Consider the following 24,577-nt stretch of genomic DNA (forward strand, 5'->3'; position numbering starts at 1 on the left):
TGGAGTTTAAATGGCATTTATTTTATAACTTCTCCAAACTGTGTCCTGCTTACTACAAGAGTTTCTGATGGTTTTCTCCCTGGCTCTGTTCCTGATTTATGCTTGGAGCCAGGGTAGGATGTGTTGAGGTGGTCTAGTATGTGGAAGGGAGAAGAGACAGACAGGAATGACTCCAGCCCCCATCTCGTCTTATATACTCCCAGGAGCTTCCCATATCCACTCAGGGAGAAAGGAAGTTATTCCTTGTAATCTTGCTCCCACTAAAACATGTCAAGGCAGAAAGCCTGGCTATTCAATCATCTTTAGGGTATGGCAAAGGGCCTTTCCTTTTTTTCAAACAAAAAAGACTATAGACCCTGGGTTCTCCCTAAAGGAGACAGAAAAGGCTTAGGGAGAGCAAGGGAGAAGTCAGAAGGATCCAAAGTCTCATAGAAAGGCACTGGGGTTGGCTCGAGGATCCTTCTGATTCCGAAATCTCATTGCTAGCCAGACACCAAGGATCTGTAGAGGAAAAGGGAAAGAAATAAGCACCAATTCTGAATCTCTGGGCTAACACCGATGTAGAAAAACAGTACATATGAGGGAACTGGAGAATTACCTCTGTAAAGCTAAAAAAGAGTCCAACACCTCCCAGGATTTTCAGGGCTTCATCTGAATGCTTAAGAAACTTTTCTCCACACATCTGGCATGGGGGAATCCGGCTCTTGCAGATCTAGGATACATACAACGTATTTGTATGGAGGATGCAGAGTTACTAAGCTGCCCTATCCCAATACCTTTGGTGAATGGTCCCAGAAATTATTTACTAGTTCTTGATCAGTATCCTATGAAATCCCACTGGATTAATTCTCTGGCTTCTATCCATCCCCCATCCCACCAGCACACTGCTCTAATAATACAAGAAAGCAGCTACTGAGAGGCAATCCCATTCAAACTCAAATCTGCCAATTTGGGCACTGTCCTTACCCAGTTTTCCTATCCCCACCTTTTCCCTACCAACTCACTGCAGTGCAGAAAGCATAATCTTGTTGATACAGGGTTGTGAGGTTGAATAAGCCACAACAATCAAAACTTCTTTCCAGTTCATCCCGTGTCTTGTTGCTCAGGACCCACCAAGAAGCATTGATGACATCTGTCTGGAGGATATATAGGCAGAGGGAAATGGTTCGATGCTGCTAATCTTAAGAATCCCCCTACATCTTGGTCTCAGGTCAAGTGCCTCATTTTTCCTATTCCAGCAAACAGACTGAACATCCACCAAAAAAATAAATAAAATTATATATATAATCTCACAATTCTACAGACACAATGATCTATATCCATGTCAGGTTCTAGATCATACTCGTGGAAAATTAGCCAGACATCCCAGAGGAAGCAAATGGTTCAAGAGTCTGGAAGTAGGCCTAAGAATGATCTCGGGCCAGGCTGAGAGGATGGAGTTAGAAGATAAAGAGATAAACAAGTACCTGAAAGGGCATCCCCTTACCTGTTTGCTCCGGTTAATAGCCAGACATGAGCAAGAGATTACAAACTGGAAGATGAAAACCAAACCAAGGATGATCATGTACTGAGAGGAAGAGTTATGGAAAAAAAAAAAGTCCTAGATTCTTTTATGTTCCACCTGTAACAACCATCTGATCTCATCTATTCACAAAACTTACGCAACCGTGTCAGTTTAAAACAATCATCAGCTCTTGTTTCATAGAGTAGGGCAAGGAGACATGTCCCCAAGATCCCTAGTCTACCCTTAATTTCTTCCTAGCCCACTCAGCCCTCCCAAGAGCCCTGGCGCCCCCATTACTTCGTTCAGGATACAAAGAATAGCAGTACTTGGTGGTGGTTGACAGCACCCAGCAGTCCGGCCACTGCGATGAGAAGAAGGAAGACTCCCACAGCAATGACTCCTCCGATGATATGGATGCTGGACACCAGACCCAGGCCCTTACCCCAAGCAGCCACTCCAATGAGCAACAAGCCTACCAGCTACAGGAAATGGAAAGCAGGATGCATCTCAGAATTCTAGCGTGCAGCACAGCCAAAGGCCATACAGGGCGCCCAGGACAAAAAGGAGGACTGAGCTGTATGTGAATGAGGAAGAGGAGGTGCTATGGGGACAAAACATACTTGTTTTAAGCATCCCTGGGCACTCTTCCCGTCCTAGGTCAGAATGCCTGGGATGGGGGTGAGGGCACGGCAGGAAGAGTAATCTATTAATATAAAAACGAACGTTTAGCTTCGTCACTTCTCCTGAAGTTTACAGGAAGGAGGGCTAAGCCTTTGTGCCCACAGTCCCCAGTTCATTCCCCCCACCCCCAAACCAACCCTCTGATCACCGGAAGTCTCCCCTCTTCCCACGGAAGGCCCCAGGAATTCCCTCTTCGCCGGAAGTTCCTGGGAATCTTCCCGGAACCCCCAGTACACCCCTCTCCCCACCGGAAGTCCCCTAGAGATTCTCCCCACTCGCCTTTCCGCCCTGAAGCTTCCCCCACACCCAAAACCTCACCATGTAGACCACGTTGAGCGCACACAGAGCATTCTTGGAGCAAGCAAAGCCACCGCAAACCATCTCCCCAGCTTTGGTGACCCAAGTGGTCCCAAGGACTTGGGGAGAGGGTTTTGGGAACCGTCTTCTTGGACCCCAACAACTTCTGTCTCTTTAAATCTAGCCAGCCAAACCCAATCCTCTGCGCCAGTACAGTCCCACCCCTGTCCCTTGGATTGGCGAAACTCAGGGCTAATCCAGGACGTCGATGGCCTGAGTGAAAATCAATCTGCATTGCGTCACTGACCCGCCTCCCGGCCCCTCCTTTAGGTTCTTTATAGGATGAAACTTAAAACTGGGGGCAGGGCTTAACAGAAATTCTCATAGGGACCAGAACCTAAACTTCAAAACCCCGGATTGAAAGCGGAGCTTTCCGTGGTCACAGCTGGAAGAGGGCTAATCCAAGAGAGGAGGTTCTGGAGCAAATCAGGTTGATAAGAATGAAGGCGCAGCTTCGCGGCAAGGCCAGAGGGCTCCTCCCATCGAGGGAAGGCCTTTCCTCTCCCCTTTCCCCTTGTCCTGCAGTGACCTCATGATGATGCCATTGTTTGTTGTTGTTGCGTCACACTCGAGAACACCCAGAGGAGCAAAATATTGAGCTATTTAGCCTGGTCACAGAGGCCCCGGTTTGGGTACAGCAACACCAAGCAGATCCTCACACGTTTGCAATGTGTCTATTAGTACACGTATCCTGTTCCATATCCCCGCTTAACGTATGTGAACATGCTAGAAATTAAATGTGAAAAAACAGCAGCCTGGGCCGGCTCATTTCTGGATGTGACAAAGCCACAGATACAGACATGGATGTGCCCGGTGTCTTCAGTGTACATGTCTGACCCCAAGCTTGAATATGAATATATATGAGGGTGGGCATTGTGGTTGATCAACATACGTTTATTATTGAATATGTGCTTTGACATACTGCCCTTTTTATGGGAATGGGAGAAAAAGAAGCAGCCTTAGTAGGAACACAAATGAAAAACCTCCTTTCAACCCCACAGAATGATTTAAGTTTGTGTGTATGTGGATTCTATGACTGCATAAGCAGTAAAGTATTACTGCTAGTCAGAAGGCATGAGTTCCATCTTTGCCACTCACTAGCTCTGTAACCTTTGGTCAGTTAATTAAGCTCTTTGCCTTTTTCCTCATCTGTAAAATGGGGATAAATGACAATATACCTACCCACCTTTTGGATTGTTGTGCGGTTTGAATGAGTTAATATACATAGAATGCTTGGGACAATACCAGACACATAGTAATCTCTCAGTGTTAGTTATTATTGTTCAGCTATTTTACAGGTTTCAGTGGGTAATCTCAACCTCAATTCCCTTATCTCCAACTACAGAAATATTCACATTGTTATAATGCCCTATCCTTCATAAATTAATATCAAGAAGATTTGCAGGAGAAGAGACACTTGAGAGGGCTAGAAAGGTTTGAGACCTGAAACAAAGTGATCAGATCAAACTATCCACCATTTCCCTCCCCATCCCCCCTGCATCTTCATTCTGTCCTTCAATTCCTCATCCACCCTCTTCTCTTTCAGGCCCTAAACCAAGGGAAGACAATGGCATTAGGGATAAGGGGGACTGGTTGGCAATCATCTAGTTTTCGTGGTGTAGTGAAAAGGGTATCAGAATTATAATCAGAAGATCTAGATCCATATCTTTGTTTCATGTCTTACTGGCCTCTCTGAGCTTTAGTTTCTTTTGCTGCAGACAAAGGATAATAGTCCTACCACTCAGGCCTGTCATGAAGATGATATATATGAAGGTACATTGTAAAGTATTGTGTTACGGGCAAGTTCATTTTTATGAATGTAATTGGACATGGGGCCTGGTGATATTCTCTGGTTATAGGTTAGTGTTCTCCCTAGGAGGTGGTTACAGTAGGGACATTACAAGATGTAAGTATGCAAGCTCTTTGGATATGTAGAGTGGGTGATAAGTACAACTGTAAACTGGAATCCAGGGCTGTAAGAGTGATAGGCCAAGTGTGTATGGATTCCTGTGAGAGGTTGAGACTGAACACAAATCTGTAGGTTACTGAGAGTTTGGGATTACACCTGGGACCTGGTTTGCCACATTCTCCCAGCACCAACACCCATTTAATTAACCACCTCCCACAGGAGGCCCTAGGATGCTTGTTAAGGTCTCTCCATCCACCTGGCTGGGGAATCATAGCAGAGGATTGCTGGCAGAGCTGACGGGCCAACACTAGAGGGGGTGGGAGGTGCAGGAGGTAGCGCTGTCCCAGGCTGTGGGTTTGAAACTCACCAGTCAGGAAGTGAGGCCGACAGACGGAAGGGCGGGCAGGGGCACGGAGTTCTGGGGCACAGCAGAAGGGGCCTTCTGGGGTTTGGGGGCTGCGGGGCCATGGGCTTCGGGGCCAGAGGTTGCTGTTAGCCTGGCAAGACCGGTCTGGGCAACATGCATGCCCAGAGGCAGTTGGCTGTAGCTGCAGTGAGAGCAGAAGTCAAACGACATGACGTGGCCAAGAAGGCTCTAAGCCGCCTCAGGACACTGGCAGATAGGGTGGGCGACCCGGAACTTCGGGACAGCATCCGAGACTCACTGAACAGCCTACAAGGTAAGAGAGAAGGGCTCTCTCCCAACTTGGGTGTATCAGCGACCAGCAGGGGTATAGAAGGGTTTGCCAGGTCATGCATTATTTCCCAATCAGCCACTTCCTTGTCCCCAAAATGGAGCTGAGACTCAGGGGAAGAATACATTTGGAAAGGATGGAAAAAGACATGGGAGGTGTCGTGGACTCTTTCTCCAACTCTGATCCTTCTCCCAGGGGATCAAAATACAGGTCACTGCTGAGCTGATCTTCTTGGCAATGGAGAAGTGGGTGAGCATGGGCCGTGACAGACCCATGGTAGACTTGGACCCTGCCTGGGGAGTCCAGGGCAGGAAGCAGTCTGGGGCAGGAGGTTCTGGGACTGGATAATGTGTTCATTCCCAGGACCCATGAAGGATCAGTGACCTCTTGTTCTCCAGCTGTAGAGAGAAACACACACACACACACACACACACACACACACACACACACACTGAAATACACCACACAGAGACTCTCATGCTTCCAGGCACACACTAACACTCACAGCATGCTCTGCACAGCCGAAGTGCAGAGAAGTCCCCAGGACTCTTCTAGGTCTGCTCTCCTCCCCATGCTCCTGTTCCTGTCTTCCCCCACACACCTTCCGCTCTACCTCCTTACTGCCATTAGAGCAAGTGATGACAACATAGGGAGGAAGTGCTGCCATGGCAACACCATCCGCCACATCCTCTTGCCCACCCCAGCCCTCAATTCTGTGGTGGGGCCCTGGCAGGAACAGCTCATCCATCCATGAGACCCCACCACTAAGGAACTGATGGAGCTGGAGGTGGTCTCTGGCCTGTTCTCATCTCAATCAACTGAGGCGACAAAGAGCTAACAAAAGCAGGCTACTTTGCTCATGAAAGGCGTCTGGGAGAAGCACATCCTCCATCACATCCTGGTCTCTTCCACCCTCTCCATTCTTAGCTGCCTACCTGGGGGTGGTGGGTGGGGACAGTCAAGAAACCATTCTTTCCTTAAAGGATACCTCCTGCCAGATCTCTATGATGGTAAGGGCACCAGACAATAACTTGGGGGAAGGAACAGTTTGGTTCAGGCTCCTAAGGGAGCAGTCTGATCCCCTTCCAATGCCCTTCTGAAACTAGTGCCCCTGTTATGTCCTGTCCTGGACCCTTTGCCAAGAACTACAGCTGACACCTTCCCCACAGCTTTAGTGGTTGGAAAGGCAGACCTAGGGGGAGTGGCCCCATGGGACCTCCTAGGGAGGAACTCCAAGCCCCACCCCTGTAGAAGAAGAAGAAGAAGAAGAAGAAAAAAAAAAAGGTGGAGGGAGGATGGATGTTTAGATCTTGGTAGAGGATCTTTGCTTAGCCCTGGAAAAGTAGGAAGTGAGAATATCTCTGAGAAGACTCCACTCCTCATAAGTGATATTTGCTCCACTATTTCCCTGAGAGTCAGGATTCTGTTCCCATTGAATATAAAGGAAAACTGAGGCCACCAATGGAAGGAAGGAAAATTAAGCCAGAACCAACAAATCTCCACTCTCTCAGAAAAAGACATTGAAGGGTCTCTTGTCTTGGGGATGGTGTCATCCTGGCGCTGCGGGGGAGAGGGGGGCGGCGGGGGGCGGGCCTCGGGGTGGAAAGGTTGCTGACCTCCGTACAGGCCCGCGGAGGGACTGGGTACAGGTCTTGGGGAGAACAAAGGGCACCCAGCACCCTGGTACAGTCTCCCACTCTCACCCCCCTACCAGGCTGAGCGCTTCGCCGGCTCCTGCCTCCAAGAGCCGCCCACGACGGACTATTATAGTCTCGGCTGCGTCAGGAGGATGGGACGCCAAATTAGGGGAACGCTGAGACTCCCTGAGTCCAGAGAAGGGGTCTACATGGCTCCGGGGAGGCCTCCTCCGACTCCCATCCCACTTCAGCCTCTGTTCCCCATCGGCCTAACCCCTTCATCCTTCTCCCCAGGCTGGAGGACAGTGAGACTTGAACTCCAGGGTCCCTAGAGGGGTGGGGGGGTGAAGAGCAGACGTTTCCCATTCTCTTTATCTCCTCTTTAACCTTCTAAAAGAGCCCTACTCCGAAAACCTCAGGAGACTGAGTGGTAACCAAAAAGAAGCCGGCTCCAGCTGCCTCAACTGAGGGACTCCTTATATTCAGGGCCTAAATACCCCACATGTGGGTAACCAGGTGTGAGGATGGTGCCTCCATGAATCCCAAATCCCATGGCGGACCCACCACCACCACTATACACCCTGATCCTTCTTCTCTGTTTATCCCCGCTGTTTCTGAGGCACTCTTGGAGCTACGGTTGCTATGGAGACCGGAAGCATTTTGGCATGGGGGGGTGTCAATCTGTAGACATATTCCTTCTCCTTCCACCTCGAGCTGGAGCCTTTGATTCACTTTTCGGTCCAGGCTCTTCCGAGCCCCCAGATGTCTCCCCGCCTGATGGCACCACCCCTCCTTCCTATCCTGCTAAGTTCCATGTTTGTCCCCATCCCCTGGGAACACTTTCCAAGTTCACTTTGGGACAGTTAAGTTCAACCTGTGGCCCCATCGATGTATTGCGTATTGGGGGTGGGTGGAGTGGGCAAGGGAGCTGGGTCATGGGAGAAAGGAACCTGTGTAAGTACCTAGGGGAAACAAGGGGTCCTGGGAAAGGGATTTCAGGGTTCTCCACTTTCCCACTTCAGCTTCCCCGGAATTGGCAGTGACCCCGAATTTGCTCTGTTTTCGCCGTAGACTGTCCATCCATAGACTGATTTTTACCCTTATCCCTACATGCTACACCCAACAGTCGCTGTCCCTGTGTTGTGCTAGGGGAGGGGGCTAGATAGTTGTAGTAGATGAGTCCAAGTTCCAGGAAATCCAGCCCAGGGTTTGGGAGGGAAATCCAGTCCTGGATTTTGCACCGCCTTCGCATACAGCCTCTCTGGTGGAGAGACGGTGGGGGGGAGATAGGGTAGGGGGGGCGGGGGCCGCCTCCTCCTCAATGTGAGGGGAGCGCCCGGACACAGCGCGCATCCGGACTGAGCCGAGCCCCGACGAGCCCCCCAGACCCTTCACCCGGATCTCACGCCCCTCCCCTCCCAGACCCCAGACCCGTGGGTTCCCACCCCCTCCGGCTTCCCTCCTTCCTCCCCCGCCGGCGCCTGGATCTCCATCGCCAGCATCCTCCCCGCGCCCCTGCGAATCCCCCGCACCATTAGCTTCCCACCATCCTAAACACCCGTTCTCCGACCCCCATCCGCAGCCCCTGTCCCTGGAGTCCCGATACCCCGCCCCTGACTCCCCCGCACCCGTTCCTCTTTTCCCCTAGCCTCAGGTCCCCCTTTTCTGCCCCCCTTTCCTCCCTCTCCCCTATTTGCCCCCACTACTGTCTTCCCCGCCCTCCCCCGTCCATCTCAGCGCCCCCACCCAGGCTGGGGTGCACGGTCCGGCGCGCCTCCCTGGAGCAGCACCAAGGTCCCGGGGCTCCAACGGGGTGGGGGCGCAGGGCGGGGAGCATGGGGAGGGGGCGCCCCGTGTGATGGGAGGGGGGCGCAAGCGGAGGCGGCGGAGGCGGCGGCGACAGAGGAGCCGGGCCAGGGGCTCAGCGGGGTCCGGGGGCTGGGGGCAGCAAGCAGGGCGGCCCCATGGCCGGGCCCCCCTGAAACAGTCCGGGGGAGTCCCCTCCCCTCCCCAGCTCGGGGGTCTCGGGGCCCCATGAGCCGGGGCGCGGGCGCGCTTCAGCGCCGGACAACGACCTACCTCATCTCACTGACCCTGGTCAAGCTCGAGTCGGTGCCTCCGCCGCCGCCTTCCCCGTCTGCGGCCGCAGCAGGCGCCCCCGGGACCAGAGGTGCGGAGACCGGGGATCCTGGCAGCCCCCGAGGCGCGGAGGAGCCGGGCAAGAAGCGGCACGAGCGTCTCTTCCACCGGCAGGATGCGCTGTGGATCAGCACGAGCAGCACAGGCACCGGGGGCGCCGAGCCCCCCGCCCTGTCCCCGGCTCCGGCCAGTCCGGCCCGCCCCATTTCCCCCGCTCCCGGCCGCCGCCTCTCCCTCTGGGCCGCCCCTCCAGGGCCCCCGCTCTCCGGGGGGCTGAGCCCCGACCCCAAGCCGGGGGGCGCCCCCACCTCTTCCCGGCGCCCCCTGCTCAGCAGCCCGAGCTGGGGGGGCCCAGAACCCGAAGGCCGGGCGGGCGGCGGCGTCCCCGGCTCGTCCTCTCCGCACCCCGGCACCGGCAGCCGGAGGCTTAAGGTGGCACCTCCTCCCCCGGCTCCCAAACCCTGCAAGACAGTGACCACGAGTGGCGCCAAAGCCGGCGGGGGCAAAGGTGCGGGTAGCCGCTTGTCATGGCCCGAAAGCGAGGGCAAGCCCAGAGTCAAGGGATCAAAGAGCAGCGCCGGGACTGGAGCTTCTGCCACTGCCGCCGCCGGCCCTGCCGCTGGGGCAGGGGGAGCCGCAGCCATGACCTCTGGTGGGGTCGTGGCTGGGCCCGGAGCACGAGGGAAGCTTTCCCCTCGGAAAGGCAAGAGTAAGACCTTGGACAACAGTGACTTGCACCCGGGACCGTCTTCCAGCTCTGCTGCTCCGCTAACTGTCCCAGCAACCCTGGCTCCAGCCGCTGCTGGTACCGCCGCCTCCGCGCAGCCGACTGGGCCTGCACCTCCAATCACTCTGGAGCCTTCAGCTCCGGGGCTGAAACGGGGCCGGGAGGGGGGCCGAGCATCCACTCGAGATCGCAAGATGCTCAAGTTTATCAGCGGCATCTTCACCAAGAGCACAGGGGGGCCTCCTGGCTCCGGGCACCCTCCTGGACTCCCGGGCCTGTCTTCTGGCAGCGGGTCCAAAGAGCTGCTGGGCGCAGAGCTCCGCGCCTCCCCTAGTGAGTAGGACCAGGGCCTGAGAAACAGGGAGGGTGAGGGCACCTGGAATGCTCAGCTTTGGGTGGGGACCCATGTGCCGAACTCAACTAGGGATGCTTCTCTCTTGGGTGGGTGGACGAACCAGGCTCACTTCTCTGCCGAGGACTGGGGTAAAGAATAAGAGGTCCTGAGGGAGGGCGCTGAGTAGCTTACATTGTGCGACGACATGAGAGCTGACTTGATTTCGGCAGGACTCAGAAAACCTCAGAGCTTTCTGGGAAAATAATGCCCTTGGTCAGAGTGACTGTAGGAAATTGCTCCCCGAGAAGCCCCAGACCCCACTTCCAGCCTCAGCTGGACGCTGGGAGCATGGAAACAGTGCTTTGCCTTGTGCAGAGGAACCTTGACGGTGAGGGGCATGAGGAAGCCTAAGTTTCTCCTGAGCGCTCAGGGCAGGTGGCATGAGAGTGACCTTGCAGGCAGCTCCTCGCCAGGGACAGGTCTTCCCCTGGGCTGAGAGCAGGCTAGTGAGGCAGCAAGGAGGGACTCTTTCTTTCCGTGCAGTAACGGCGGGTTGGGCAGTACCTGCGTGCTTGTCGGGTGGGTCGTGCTGAATACTTGAATGCGAAGTGAGAGGGGGCTGAAGGGAGCCTCACTTCCCCCACTGCCCACCAGGGCCCCAGAACCGTACTGAAACTCCCAGGGGGCTGACCGGGGGTGACTAAAGGGGGCGGAACTGCTGCAAAGGCAATTCTTACCCCCTGGAGATTTGGGAGGGGATACCGGGAAGGTAGTGTTTTTTTTTTGTTTTCTTTCGGAGGGGTGTCTATATTTCTTATCTTTTTTTCTGGAAGTGAGGCGAGGGACTCATGGTTCGGCTCACATTCCCGGAGAGGAGGCAGGTCCGGGAGAAGCGGGGGCGGCTCCGGGGTTTGGCTGTGGAGCGGGTGGGAGCAGATGGCTCCGGATCTCAGAGTTCCCGCCGCAGCTGTGGCGCCCCGGGAACGTCCGGCCAGTGTCAGGCGCGGGGGCTGGACCCGGCGGGCGGAAGGAGCATCTATCCATCCCCCTCTCCGCTGGGCCTGTGGCTTTTCTCCGCCAGGGAACGGAGCCCTTCCCCACAGTTCTTTTGGAGGGTGCTTGTGGGGAAGGTTATGGGAGAGGGAGGCATGGAAAATCCGCGCACCATTCCTTGGGCTGTGGGGAGGGGTCAGGGCCATCATGCCATTGACCTTGAAAAAGGGAAGGGATATCCCTCACCTCAGTTTCTCTCCTGTGAAATGGAAATTGAGGAAGACCCACTCCCTTAAATGTCCCAGTCCCTCCTCCCAGGGTCTGCCCTGGGAATCAGGCAGAGGAGACCTTCTTCTATTCTCCTTCCACAGGGAAGAACCCACCACTGTCGGATCCCTGGTCCCCCAGTCTGGAGCAGGGACCTACGTTTGGGGATGTGTTTTAAGGGAGATGCCATCTGAAGTATTTTCGTCTTGCTGGCGCCGTTGCTAAGCAACCACTGAGCGGCAGCAACAGCTGTGGGGAGAGCTGGCTAGGATGGGAGGACTGGGGACCACTCTCAAACCTGGCCTTTCTGCACAGCTCTCCGGCCCAGGCAGGGCCCTGGGGGTTAAGGAAAGCTGCAAAAGGAGGAGGGGTAGCTGAGGCTTGGGAGTCCTCCTTGGTCTGGGGCATCCCATCTGACGGCTCCTTTCCCGTTACAGAGGCTGTGGCCAATAGCCAGGAATGGACGTTGAGCCGCTCCATTCCTGAACTACGCCTGGTAGGTAACCCAGTCCCCTTGTCTGTACAAAGGTTGATCTCCTGTCCACTGCACTCTCCTCTCTCCCCTTCGCCTCTTCCTTTTCCTCTCTCTGTGAGAGTAGGGAATAGTTTTCCAGTTATCCAGAGATTCTACCTTCATAGCACCTTCCTGGAGCTTCATATATCCTCACAACTTTTTCTTCTCTAGTCTCCTTTTCCCTGTTTGTCCACGGTCCTCTCGCAGGCTTCTCTTCAATTCTGGCATCTCTCCCTTAGCCCTCAATGTTCTAGCTTACAATTGGGTAACACTTCCCAACCAGTGCCGAGGGTTGTGACATGCCCCTCCCCCACCATACACACATCTAGAATGTATTCTAAACAACACACACACACACACACACACACACACACACACACACATACGGTACTGAGTTGCTGAAGCTTCTTCAGTTTGTGGTCCACTTGGAGCCTTGGATCATTTCTTGCCACACTCCTCGCCTGGTCCTCCCTAATGTTCTTTCCTGACCAACTGTCATCCAGGACATGTCGGATCCTCTTTGGATGAGTTAACACTGCCAGTCTCTTTAAGTTCTCTGGAATGTCCAGACCCAGGTGTCCTGCCTCTTCTTAATTCCAACAATCTCTGCCCCACAACCTTGTCCTCAGGGTGTGCTGGGTGACGCCAGGAGTGGGAAGTCATCGCTCATCCATCGATTCCTGACCGGTTCGTACCAGTTGCTGGAGAAGACAGAGAGTAAGTTCTCAGGCACCATAGCAGACTAGGGATTGTGGTTAGGGATCCAGGATCAATGACTAGGCAGTGTGATCAGTGATGACGCAGGGATGGAGACCACAGGGAAGGATGAGGCCATGACAGCTAAAGGAGAGGGAGCTTGGAGAGGTCTGGTGACCTGCGACCGCTGACCTACTACCATCTCCAACCCTTTTGGACAGGTGAGCAGCACAAGAAAGAGATGTTGGTGGATGGACAGACTCATCTGGTGTTAATCCGAGAGGAAGCTGGGGCACCTGATGCCAAGGTGAGGACTGAGGAAGAGGGTAGGCAGGCTGGCTGGGGTCAGCACTGGCTGAAGGAGAGGGTTCTGCTTCCCCAGGTCTCCCTGGGAATAGCATTCAGAGAAGTAGACTTGTTTGACCCTCCATTTGCTCCCTCATCCCCCGCAAGTTCTCAGGCTGGGCAGATGCTGTGATTTTGGTCTTCAGCCTGGAAGATGAGAACAGTTTCCAGGCCGTGAGCCGTCTCCACGGGCAGCTGAGCTCCCTTCGGGGGGAGGGACGAGGAGGTCTGGCACTGGCACTGGTGGGGACACAAGGTAAGGAGGGGCTGGGAAGGCACTACTGATGGCCACTGGGGTATTGCCCAACACATGAAAAAACTTGATAAGGTGTGGAAATGGCCACTTGGATTCTAGTTACCTTCTGGAAGGAGCCTGGTCTCTAGATAAGTGAGTCATTAAACCAAAACAAACTTCCCAAGACCTGAGCAGAGTAAAGGGCGCTCTCCAGGGAGGAAGGGACAGCTATAGTAGCAGTCTCCATTCCTCTGAGATGTCACCTACCTTGTGTTCTCACACTGCTATTTTCCAATGTCACCACCATGGGACACACAAAATCTCAGGCCCTAGTGCAGATAGAAAGCCTCTTCCATCTCTCCCTTGCTACAGCTGGGTCAGGCTGACACCTCTCAAAGGAACTTACCTAAAAACAAAGAGAAAACACAAATGAAATGACGGAGAAAACACAGAGAGCAGAAAACCTTTTAGATCTCAAAGAAGTGATTCCGAGGTGCTCAGACTCTCCATGCTGGCCAGGAAAAGCTTTTTCCACTACCTACCTGTGTCGAGCTGGCAGGACTCTCTGTCTGGATGCCTGTCCAGCAAGTGCCTGTTTCCACCTGTCGCTTGCCTCCTGGTTTCCTGCTTCAGAATGAGCAGTCCACATGATACCATGGCATTCAGCCTTTTCCTAGTTCACATGCCAGGTGTCCTTCCACTCAGTTCAGGGTCTGTTGGATTTGCAGGACAGGGTGATTGTTACTCGTGAATCTCACCCATTTCAGACCTTGTCAGGAAGCTCCACTCAACTCTGAAGTATTCTTGGAAGACACAGACACACAGAGCTCACGCAGCCTACAGCTGGGCCCAACACTCAAAAAAAAGGCTTTTATACTCCATTCCACTGGGTCCAGGAGAGACATTCTCTCAGACCCTGTCCCTAGTAGGCCCAGGGACTGGAGCTCAAGGGAAAGGAAGGCAGGAAAAGTGGGGAAGGAGGCCCAATCCTGCTCCTTTCCTGTCCCCTCAGACAGGATCAGTCCTTCATCCCCTCGAGTTGTGGATGACACTCGTGCCAGAGCTCTGTGCACTGACATGAAACGCTGCAGCTACTACGAGACTTGTGCAACCTATGGGCTCAATGTGGACCGGGTCTTCCAGGAGGGTAAGTGTGATGATCCCAAGATATGTGAGAAACAGGGAGCTAGAGGCCTAGGACAGTCTTAGGGGTCTCTGTATCCAAGCTTCTCTCTGTGAGTGATAGATAGGACATTAGTCTGTGTGGGAGGAAGGATGGATCAGGGAGGTCAGAAAAGTTTTACTTAATAGCCTCGAGGTCTTTGTGGGTTGGAAGAGTGGCAAGGCTACAGGTGGCATGAAGGACACAGTGACAAGTAAGTTGGGGCCTATGTTATCTATTGGGGATTTCTCAAAGCTGGGTAGTGACGGCTGCTCTTGGGTGTCTGCCCGGCTCACATCTCCTTCCCATCCCCCATCTCTCAGTGGCCCAGAAGGTGGTGACCTTGCGCAAACAGCAACAGCTTCTGGCTGCCTGCAAGTCCCTGCCCAGCTCCCCAAGCCACTCAGCTGCTTCCACTCCTGTAGCTGGGCAGGTGAGTTGGGGTTTCAAGGTCCAAAGAGGGATTGGTAAGAATCAAAGGTGTGGCTAGAGATCCAAGGACAGGTACGGAGTACCCAAGGAGGTTGTGGGGAAGAGGCAGATAGAAATCGTAGTGACACCATTTGTAAAAAGTGCATTGGACTGGAAAGCAACAAGGTTTCAAACACCATTTGCAACGTCCTTGAGCAAGTCACCTAAACCTCCCTAGGTTGTCAGGAAAATTATATGGCATACAACTTGTGAAGCCGACCTTGGTAAAATCTAAAGCACCATGACAATGCTAGTCAGGAGTTTTATTATTAATGATAGTACAAATAAATGGTGATGAAATCAAGGAATTTCTCGGATTCCTCATCACTAGATGTAAATGTAGCTTGGTGCGGTGGCGGCATCTCAACCGTTCTGACTTTTCCCATCTGCCTCCAGGCGAGTAATGGGGGCCACACTAGCGACTACTCTTCTTCCCTTCCATCCTCACCCAATGTTGGTCACCGGGAGCTCCGAGCTGAAGCAGCTGCAGTGGCTGGATTGAGTACCCCAGGGTCTCTGCACCGGGCAGCCAAGCGCAGGACCAGCCTTTTTGCGGTATTGGATATGCTGACCTTCCTATCCTCCTGTCTCCTGTTACCCGCCTATCTTCTCTGGTTCCTAGACCCCTCTGTTGGGCCCTTATTCATCTGTCTTCCCTGTCCTTCCATTAGTGTATCCCTCCATCCATCCTCTAACTGATGCCACTGACCATTGCAGAATCGTCGGGGCAGTGACTCAGAGAAGCGGAGCTTGGACAGTCGAGGAGAGACAACAGGGAGTGGGCGAGCTATCCCCATCAAACAGGTGGGTGGTCCAAGGGCTGGGGGCAGGCTGCAGGTAGCTGGTCTTCACTGGCTTTTCTCCCAAACGTTTCTTTCCATACTACAGAGCTTCCTACTAAAGCGAAGTGGCAACTCCTTGAACAAAGAATGGAAGAAGAAATATGTTACCTTGTCTAGTAATGGCTTCCTACTTTACCACCCCAGCATTAATGTGAGTAGCAGAGACTGGCCGGACTTAGGTGCCCTTCCAGCTCTACGAGTTTGTTCCTCTGACAAACATTAACATAATTTCTGGGATGCTTCTGTTCTGTTCTCCTAAGTTTGGCAAGCATGTTAAAGGTTAGGCACCTCCTATGTGCCCATGCTGGGGATGGGAAGGTGACTATATCTCCCCAGGAACTTGCAGTCTAGTGGGAGAGCCTGGAGAAAGGACCTCCATCTGGCTGGCCATTCAGGAAATGCTTTCTGGAGGAGACAATGCTGGGCCAAGTCTGTTTGGCTCATCCCCTAGAAGCTCACCCAACCCACTCAGCTCCCAGAGCCCTCTTCCCAGTCCCTCTCTAGCCCATACTATTGGTTGCTTCCCAGCGCCACCAAAGACCCCAACCTTCCCTACACTTTCAACCCCCATCCCCCTCTAGGATTACATCCACAGTACCCATGGCAAGGAAATGGATTTGCTACGCACAACGGTTAAAGTTCCCGGCAAGCGGCCCCCACGGGCCATCTCTGCTTTTGGCCCCTCAGCCAGCATCAACGGGCTGGTCAAGGACATGAGCACGGTCCAGATGGGTGAAGGGCATGGTGAGTAGTGGGGCTCATGACAAAGGGTCAGGAGAGTGGCCAGGGCTAGGGGAAAAGGAGGGGCAGTAAGGAAGTAGGGGCTGGGACTAGATAATTGGGAAGGTGGGTGATAAACAGGGACCACAGAAGGCATGGGGCCCAGAGACTGAGTGGCTCACTGAGGTTTTATCTTCTTCCCCTTCCAACAGAAGCCACTATTCCCACCCCAAGCCCGAGCCCCAGCCCCAGTTCCCTGCAGCCACCACCAGACCAGACATCCAAGCACCTGCTGAAACCAGACCGGAATTTGGCCCGAGCCCTCAGCACTGGTCAGTGAGAACCCATCCTCTATCCACTGTTTTCCAGACCCAAATAGGTTGGGGATGGGAAATGAAATTGGGTGGAAGCTTGGAGGCTGGAATCAATGCACGAGTGGACACACTGAGCATCTACTGGGTGCCAGGCACCAAGTTCAGTCATACCATGTTTATCATAATAGTTAATACAAGTGGGTTCCGGAGCTGAACTGCCTGAACTTGAATTCTGGCTTACCACTTGGGCAAGTTACTTGACCTCTCCATGCCTCGATTTCCTCATGTATAACATGGAGATAATAGTTTCTACCTCAGAGGGTTGCTTTGAGGCTTAAACAAACTGAGAACGTTGTCCAGCACATAGTTAGCCATCAATCAGTGTTTAGAATGTTTGGAAGTGTTTGTTTGCTTGTTTATTTAAAATAACAAGAAACATTGTAACAAGTGATCCTCACAACAACCTTGTCAGGTCAAGATTATTGTCCCCATTTTAGGGATGAAGAAACTGAGGCTCGGAAGATTAAGTGACTTGCTCAAAGTCTCAAGGCCAGTAAGTGGCAGAGCCAGGAACTGAGTGCAGGTGTGACTCTAAACCACTCATCTGCCCACATCCTCAAGAATGATCAAGAGGGGCCTCCTGGAGAGGGACAGCCGAGGAGGGGCACCCTAAAATGCCAAAGCTAGTTCAGGGGAGGAGACAGGCTATGGAGAAATCAGGAAATCTGTGGAGGGGCAACTGAGGCAGCTGTATCCCCCTCCCTAAGACTGTACCCCATCTGGAGACCTGAGCCCCCTGAGTCGGGAACCCCCTCCTTCTCCCATGGTGAAGAAGCAGAGGAGGAAAAAATTGACAACACCATCCAAGACTGAAGGCTCGGCTGGGCAGGCTGAAGGTAAGGCCCTGGTGGGCAGCTGCATTCCCACCCTGGATCCTCACCCCCAACTCCAGATCCCTGGCCTAGTTCCTGCAGGAGGAAAAGTGCCTGAGCTGAGTGCTTGACTATCATTACCACTTTGCACATAATTTAGTGGGGGATAAAAAATGGATAGACACCCTTCAGCCTTGTCCTTCCTCCCATTGCCCATCCAATGCCTTTTACCCCAGCAGTCCCCCAGCCTCCATGCTCAGTGACCCCCATAAGTCTGTAGCTCCTGCTTCCTCTTCTAATGACCCTCTAGCTTCTGTTCCTGCCCTCAGCTCTACATACCACTCCAGCCCCTGCACCCAGAAGCTCCCATGACCCCCAGGAACTTAGCCTCTGACCTCATTGTCCCCTATTGACTCCTCAGCTCCTGGACTCGGTGACCACCCAGCCCCTGTTCCCAGTAACTTCCCATTATCATGAAACTCCCTTGACAGTCCTTGACCACAGTGATCCCCATCTCTGTACCCAGTGAAGCCCTCAGACCCTCAAGATTCCTCCTGAACCCCAAGCTCCTTCATCCCAGGGTTGTGACCCACCTTCAGTCCCCTTCCCCTGTGTTTACTCAGATCCTGACCATCCCTTCCCCTCCCAGAGACCCAGCTCCTCATTGGTCATGATAACTGGTCCCCATGCCCCTGCTCTCTGCCGGGTGCTCAGACCCAGGTTCCAGATCTGCCTACTCTCATGGCTCTTGGCTTCTGCTCTACTCTGCTCCGGGGCCACTGACTTTAGTTCTGCTTTCTCTCCCCATCTGTCTGTCCTGCTTTGTCTCTGGCACTCTCTGTCACTCTCTCTCCATCTCTCCATCTGCCTCTTTTTCTTCTTTCTTGGTCTCTTTCTCTGTTCTGCTCTCTATTCTATCTCTATCTCCTTCGCTTCGGGAAACCAGCCAAGCGCAAAATGTGGAAACTAAAATCCTTTGGTAGTTTAAGAAATATTTATAAAGCAGGTAACAAGTGGGGAGCTGGGAGGGGCGCTCAGCTGGGGTGCAGAGGGGTGGGGGGTGCCCCTGCCTTCCCCTGCATGTGCTCAAGCTTCCTGCTCTCCTCCACCCTCTGCTTCCCCAGCCCCTTTGCCCCACTCCCAGGGGCTTGGGATGGACATCAGGGAGGAAGGGTTTGGGGAAGGCGGCCCCTGTTTGAACTCTCCCCTTAATGACCCCATCCCACCCCCAACCCAGAGGAAAACTTCGAGTTCCTGATCGTGTCCAGCACTGGTCAGACGTGGCACTTTGAGGCAGCCAGTTTTGAGGAGCGGGATGCCTGGGTCCAGGCGATCGAGAGTCAGATCTTAGCCAGTCTACAATGCTGTGAGAGCAGCAAGGTCAAGGTAATGCGGGTAGGGGGGTTTGAGGGGAGAGCAGAGGTGAGTGTCTGAGGAGTCGGAGATTGGCTCAGAGGGACACTCAATAATAACCCCAACCCTTTCTGCAGCTGCGCACAGACAGCCAAAGTGAAGCCGTGGCCATCCAGGCCATCCGGAATGCCAAGGGGAACTCTATCTGCGTGGACTGCGGGGCCCCCAGTGAGCGCAAGGGGGCAGTGGAGGGGCCTGGGAGGGAGCGTTGACTCGTTGGAGTTGGCGGATGCGGGGATACCCATGCTGATGGGCAGGGAGCCGACCTCTGCACTTCGTCCCCAGACCCGACGTGGGCCAGCTTGAACCTGGGCGCACTCATCTGCATCGAGTGTTCCGGCATTCACCGGAACCTGGGCACACATCTGTCCCGCGTCCGTTCGCTGGACTTGGACGACTGGCCGCGGGAGCTGACCCTGGTGCTGATGGCTATTGGCAACGATATGGCCAACTGCGTGTGGGAGAGCGACACGCGGGGCCGCGCCAAACCTACGCAGGACTCCTCGCGGTACGTGTGAGGAAACAGATTGGTGTGTATGTGTGTGTATCCGGAGAGGATCCCAGGGGTAGAGGGTCTGGCTGGTGATCCCGAGAGCCCTTGCCATTGATGCCTGGTCTTGCAGGGAGGAGCGTGAGTCATGGATTCGCGCCAAGTACGAGCAGCTGTTGTTCTTGGCACCTTTGGGCACTCCCGAGGAGCCGCTGGGCCGCCAGCTGTGGGCCGCGGTGCAAGCCCAGGACGTGGCCGCCGTTCTCCTGCTTCTGGCACATGCACGACACGGGCCGCTTGATACCAGCGTAGAGGACTCGCAGCTTCGCTCTCCACTTCACCTGGCGGCTGAGCTCGCCCACGTTGTCATCACGCAGCTGCTGCTGTGGGTACGTAAGTGGGGGTTGGGTAAAGAGTCTTTGAGGTCTCCATCTCGAAAACAGCCAGGCGGGGGAAGCCTGGTATCTCCAAAGGAAGTGGGCCTGGAAATCTTGGGGAGCGGCGTGTGGGTGTCGTGCACGGGGGCGCACGGTAACGAGGCTGTTTCCTCTTTCCAGTACGGCGCCGATGTGGCTGCCCGCGACGCGCAGGGCCGCACCGCACTGTTCTACGCTCGCCAGGCCGGAAACCAGCTGTGCGCCGACATCCTTCTCCAGCACGGCTGCCCCGGGGAGGGCGGCAGCGCAGCCACCACCCCCAGCGTGGCCACCACTCCCAGCATTACCGCCACGCCCAGCCCCCGCCGCCGGAGCAGCGCCGCCAGCATGGGCCGGGCCGATGCACCCGTCGCGCTGGTATAGTTGCCCAGTGGGGGAGACACCCCCACTCCCCCATGGGCCGGGCACGTCCGCAATGGGTGGACCTCTGGACAGAAGCACCCACTCACCTCTCGAATCCGCACCCTGCCCCACGGGAGCACTTCCCCCCACGAGGGCACAGCCCCCACGCCTCCCAGAAGACACCAACTCACCTCCCTCTCCCCAACGAGGCATGGAGACCCCTGCTAAACACGCACCCTCTCCACTGTTTCCACACTGGGATTGCTCTGGGTCTACCTGCTCGGTGTTTGCGGAAGGGGACGCCGGCGCCCGCACCGTGGTACCTGCTCTTGGGCGTTTGTCTATGCCTGCTCGCGTCCCCTAAGGGTGGGGGAAAGGCCCAGTCCTGCCTGTGCTCGACAATCCCACGGCGGGAACACATACCCAGGCTGGCTCCTGGGGCGACGCCAAGCCAGAGGGAGGGGTTAGTACGTGAGAGAGCTAGCCCCAGGACTTGGGGCCGATACTGGGCCCCCACCCCTTCCATGCTAATCTCACTGCCCAGTGAATGGGGAAGGGCAGCGAGGGGCAGGACCCCTGCTGCCCATGGGGGTAGGGGGTCCCCAACCCTTTCCGTGAAAGGGACCATGAGGAGTGGAAATAAGGATGTCCCCCCAACACCCACCCATGGATGGAAGCTAAAGGGCTGGGGGAGCCAAGAGCCTGAGTCCCTCCTCACTGCTATCTTGGGAGGGAAAAGGGATGACATAAGGACAGGCTAAGGGGATTGGGGAGGGGCCTTGTAATTTATTGCTTTGTTCCCCAACAAAGGCAAAGGGGTAGGGGTGGGCAGGGGCTTGGGGAGGGTGTTTCAGGGTAGGGGAAGCCAAGGGTGGGAAAAGGGTGGGGTGGGGTGGGGGTGCTCTTGGGTTGTGTCTGTGACCGTGACTGCGTACCTGTGACTGTGCAGCACCCGTGTGATCTGGGGTAGGGGGCACCCCTACAATGGGACCCCTCCCCCACTATTCTTCCTATCCAGCCCCTTCCTCCCACTGGAGCAGCTCCAGGCCCATCCCTAACCCCATGCTCCCTCCCAGCCAGGGTAAGAAGTGAGGTGGCTGGGAGGGTTTCCAGGACCCCTGCCCCATCCCCAGAAAGAGGGTGGTGGGGTGGACGTACCTGGCCCAGCCCTGCCTTCCTTAATCAACCCAGGCCTTGGGCCATCTGTGTCAGTGGTTTCTGTTTTTTGGGTTTTTTTTGTTTTTGTTTTTGTTTTGTTTGTTTTTTCCGGGCTAAAATATTTTGCTAAGGACCAGGTAATTGGGGAGGGGAGAGGGGCCGGGGCAGGGGGGAATGCCCCCATCTCCTCTGAGGCAGGTGGTGTGAGTCTTCAACAGCAATTAAAGAGGAAATGATTTTGTCTAGGGGGTGAGCTACTGGTCTGTTCTTGAAGAGGAGGGTCAGGGAATGGCCTTGGTCAAGGTGGGGAACTGGAGGTGGGAGAGGGCCAGCAGAGGGTGCCTTCTGTTGGGGCTGGTGTGGCAGGGTGGTATCCGAGGGCACGGAGGTAGCAGCAGGTCAGATACCTCATGTAAAACAGTTCTGGGTTCATGTAATAGGAGACAGACAGGTCAGAATAACAGTGGGGATCCAGGGAGCAGAGAAGTCACTGACTCCCAAGATGACCCCAGTTCTGGGAAGGAGTTGGGGTATGGAACTTAGAGGAGAGGACTGGGAAGGGGCTGCTTGGAGAGGTGAGATGGGGTAGTTTTGGTTGCGAGCAGGAATTTTGGAGTCAGATCTTATTTTGAAACCGGGCCCTCCACTACTTAGCGAGGTTGCCTTGGGCAGGTTGGTGTCTGTTGTTTTGTAATCTGAACAATATGTGTGCAGAGGGCACCTGGTAAGGCCTGTGGAGGACTGCCCGAGGCTAGCCTGCTCACCTTGAGCCCCTGGTACTATTAGGTTAGTGCAAAAGTATTGCTGTTTTTGCAAACCACAATGACTTTTGCACCAACCTTATAGAAGTAGAGCTTATTACAGTAGGGGTCCTTCTTCTGGCCAGGAGGGAAGAGGTGAAAGAGCTCCCAGCACAGAGGTCCCTGGTGTCCACAAACTCCATGGCCAGCCAATGCAGACATTCGACCCCCTCCATGTCATCTACAGGGCCACTGAGGCCACAGAGGCCCGTGGCCAGTGCCACTGCCAACAGCTGCAGCACCTCCTGCTTCAGCATGTAGCCAGTCTTGCCATTTGTCCCAAAAGTGTTTGCCCTCAGAGAGGGCTGGGTGGGGTGGTGTTGGGCCAGCAGCCAGAACAGGCTGAGCACAGCCATCCCACGTGTTGTCACCCACCCTGATGAACCAATGGTCCAGCATCTTCCAGTAGAGGTGGTGCTGGCCCTCAGCCTCTCTCAGCCCCATGATGTTCAGTTGCCGTTGTCGTGCCACCAAGCTAACAAGGTGTGGTTGCAGCAACAGGCCCAGTTCCCATTCATATGGAGGCCCTGGTTCTGCAGGGTCCTAGGCAGAGGGACCACCCAGCACAGCAGCCTGACCCAGGGGTACAGGTACAGCGACAGGTGCAGATGAAGGTATGTGGTCCAGGAAGGCACAGCGAGAGGAAGAGGGCCAAGTAGCAAAGAAGACTCAACTGGGAGACCTGGCCATTTCCCCTTGCCAGGTTAAGAGACCCTGGATTCCCCCTACTTTGTCTCTTTTCCTCAGAAGCTCAAGAGGAAGAGAGTATGGGGAGGAGATGGACCCTGGGGAGAACGGAGTTACCACAGGGAACCACAGGCCAGGGGGAAGTTCCTTCCATTTCCAGCCAGTGGAAGGTAGTCAGGGTGTCAGCAACCCCACAGCAGATCCCAACACTGAGTAATCCATGGGGTTCTTTTTTCATGGGCATCATCTTTGGCCTTGTGGGAGATGTAAAGGGTGGTAGTGGATGGGTGACAAAACAAGCCCTCCAGGTGGTGGCAGGATAGGACTCTAGAAGGGGATTCCCTGAGGGGCTGAAGGAGAGCTGCTACTCATGCCACCTTCCTAGCTCACCTTGGATTCCTCACCCTGGATTCCTGCTGCCATCCCCCCTCTCCTCCCCACCCCACCTGGTTGCCATCTGCCACATACCCTGCTCCCCTCCTTTTGTTTGCCTTAGCATGGCTGGGGCCGACCAACCTCCTCCATGGGACTGCCACCAAAAAGCCAAAGGAAAGTAAAAAGGAATTTATTATTGAAAGTACAAAATGACTAAATCTAGTGAGGATTCCAGAACTCTATTTTCTGATGATGTTAAGATTCCATTCCCATCAAATCAAAGATAACCCTCCCGCTCCAGCCTCTTCTACCCCTCACCCCCCATTCTAAAAGATTCTACTGTAACTCCTGATCAGCTTTTGGGATTCCTTCTACGACCCTTGACTCCAAGTATCACCTAGTCTCTTCAGAACTCCTCTGCACTTACTCGGCTAAGAGCATGACACACTATATCTCATTCAATCCTCACAACCACCCTACAAGGCCAGTATACTTATACCCACAATTTACCCATGAGGAAAACAGCACTTGAAAATTAAATACCATTTCAAGGCCCCGCTGAATCGTAAATAGAGGGGTGAGGGCTTGAACCCCGCACGCTGACTACAGCTGCCCTTGAGGCCGTGTCTCGGGTCTTGCCCAGGTGAAGCAGCCCTCTCCTCAAGATATACAAATGGATCTGGGGATCTACCCATTACATTTCTAAATAAAACAATTTAAGTGCAGCATGCACAATAAGCATACAGTCAGTAAGGAGAGGGTCCGTCTCATACAACCTCCTTCAACAATTGAATCCCTCACTTTCCACTTTTGGAGACCTGGGAGTTCCATACCTTCTTGCCATTTTCTTACCTTAGGAGTCAGTGGAGAGTCTTCAGCAGGAAGGGTGTACACCTCAGAGATGAGGAACAAGAGGAGGGAGAAAGACTGGGGGAATCCATGTCTGCACTTGGCAATGAGAAAGAGATGCAGACGCTCCCCCAGGCCCACCTACCCCTGGGCACACTAGGAAGCTGGCCTGTGTGAGCAGCAGCCCTCTCTCTGGGTATGGCCAACGGTAGAGAGATCTTCTCTGGGAAATGTTGAGTGGTGCGGCTAGGTGGGTATGGGGTGCGGCTGCCAAGTGGGACCTGCAGCATGCTGCAGGGAGAGCAGAAGAAGGAGCCCCGTGGTGGGCTAATACCACAGTGTCATAAAGGGAGGGGAGAAGGAACAGAAATGCACAGATGAGGAAAATGAGGGATGACAGGACTGCAGGTGTTTCCATCTTGCCAGGCCAGTGGACTTGCTTATCCATCCTGGTCTCTTCCTGTAAACCCCCCCCCCCACCTGGGATGAGTGGAAGCAGAACAAGATGAGAGAGTGTGTGCTCCACTATGAAGAGAGCACCAAGCTTCCTCCCTACTTGAGTCCCCACCCCACCTACCCACCCTCCACATCCCACAAAAGAAAAAAGATTGC

The 24,577-nt window shown here is 54.3% G+C and overlaps 2 protein-coding genes across 6 annotated transcripts; one reads left to right on the top strand and one right to left on the bottom strand.

Moving 5' to 3' along the window:
• On the bottom strand, positions 1–9,002 carry TSPAN31 (tetraspanin 31). 2 transcript variants are annotated; one of them, XM_074325494.1, is made up of 6 exons: positions 8,863–9,002; positions 1,816–1,983; positions 1,487–1,567; positions 1,005–1,136; positions 599–712; positions 1–501 (listed from the first exon to the last, which is right to left on the bottom strand). In XM_074325494.1, the coding sequence occupies exons 3-6, from the start codon at positions 1,562–1,564 to the stop codon at positions 427–429; spliced, it is 399 nt and encodes a 132-aa protein (XP_074181595.1). In that variant the 5' UTR covers positions 1,565–1,567; positions 1,816–1,983; positions 8,863–9,002; the 3' UTR covers positions 1–426. The 2 variants fall into 2 exon arrangements, with proteins under 2 accessions (XP_074181595.1, XP_019597943.1); XM_019742384.2 differs by lacking the exon at positions 8,863–9,002 and adding an exon at positions 2,504–2,725.
• AGAP2 (ArfGAP with GTPase domain, ankyrin repeat and PH domain 2) lies at positions 4,773–21,499 on the top strand. 4 transcript variants are annotated; one of them, XM_074325472.1, is made up of 19 exons: positions 4,957–5,131; positions 11,681–11,739; positions 12,387–12,474; positions 12,675–12,760; positions 12,907–13,054; positions 14,046–14,180; positions 14,519–14,628; positions 15,063–15,221; positions 15,384–15,470; positions 15,555–15,659; positions 16,090–16,252; positions 16,441–16,560; positions 17,310–17,438; positions 18,361–18,420; positions 18,652–18,800; positions 18,905–18,995; positions 19,113–19,335; positions 19,451–19,706; positions 19,875–21,499. In XM_074325472.1, exons 1-19 carry the CDS (start codon positions 4,972–4,974, stop codon positions 20,115–20,117), a joined length of 2,571 nt encoding a protein of 856 aa, XP_074181573.1. In that variant the 5' UTR covers positions 4,957–4,971; the 3' UTR covers positions 20,118–21,499. The 4 variants fall into 4 exon arrangements, with proteins under 4 accessions (XP_019597796.2, XP_074181573.1, XP_019597795.2 ...); XM_019742235.2 differs by lacking the exon at positions 4,957–5,131 and adding an exon at positions 8,092–9,982; XM_019742237.2 differs by lacking the exon at positions 18,361–18,420 and having other exon boundaries at positions 4,773–5,131.
• Positions 21,500–24,577: the final 3,078 nt, after the last annotated feature.

The sequence above is a fragment of the Rhinolophus sinicus genome, linkage group LG02 (genome assembly GCF_036562045.2).
Source record: "Rhinolophus sinicus isolate RSC01 linkage group LG02, ASM3656204v1, whole genome shotgun sequence".
In the NCBI taxonomy this organism is placed as follows: Eukaryota; Metazoa; Chordata; class Mammalia; order Chiroptera; family Rhinolophidae; genus Rhinolophus; species Rhinolophus sinicus.

Bases quoted from the DNA above. Each gene is read 5' to 3' on its own strand.
- TSPAN31 (XM_019742384.2), bottom strand. From the start codon at position 2,566: ATGGTTTGCGGTGGCTTTGCTTGCTCCAAGAATGCTCTGTGTGCGCTC. The intron at 1,568-1,815 runs GTATCCTGAACG...TCTTCCTCTCAG, and splicing joins ACCAAGTACTGCTATTCTTT to TACATGATCATCCTTGGTTT. The intron at 713-1,004 runs GTGAGTTGGTAG...TATGTATCCTAG, and splicing joins ATTATGCTTTCTGCACTGCA to ATCTGCAAGAGCCGGATTCC.
- AGAP2 (XM_019742235.2), top strand. From the start codon at position 8,818: ATGAGCCGGGGCGCGGGCGCGCTTCAGCGCCGGACAACGACCTACCTC. The intron at 11,740-12,386 runs GTAGGTAACCCA...CCTTGTCCTCAG, and splicing joins CCATTCCTGAACTACGCCTG to GGTGTGCTGGGTGACGCCAG. The intron at 15,471-15,554 runs GTGGGTGGTCCA...TCCATACTACAG, and splicing joins GAGCTATCCCCATCAAACAG to AGCTTCCTACTAAAGCGAAG.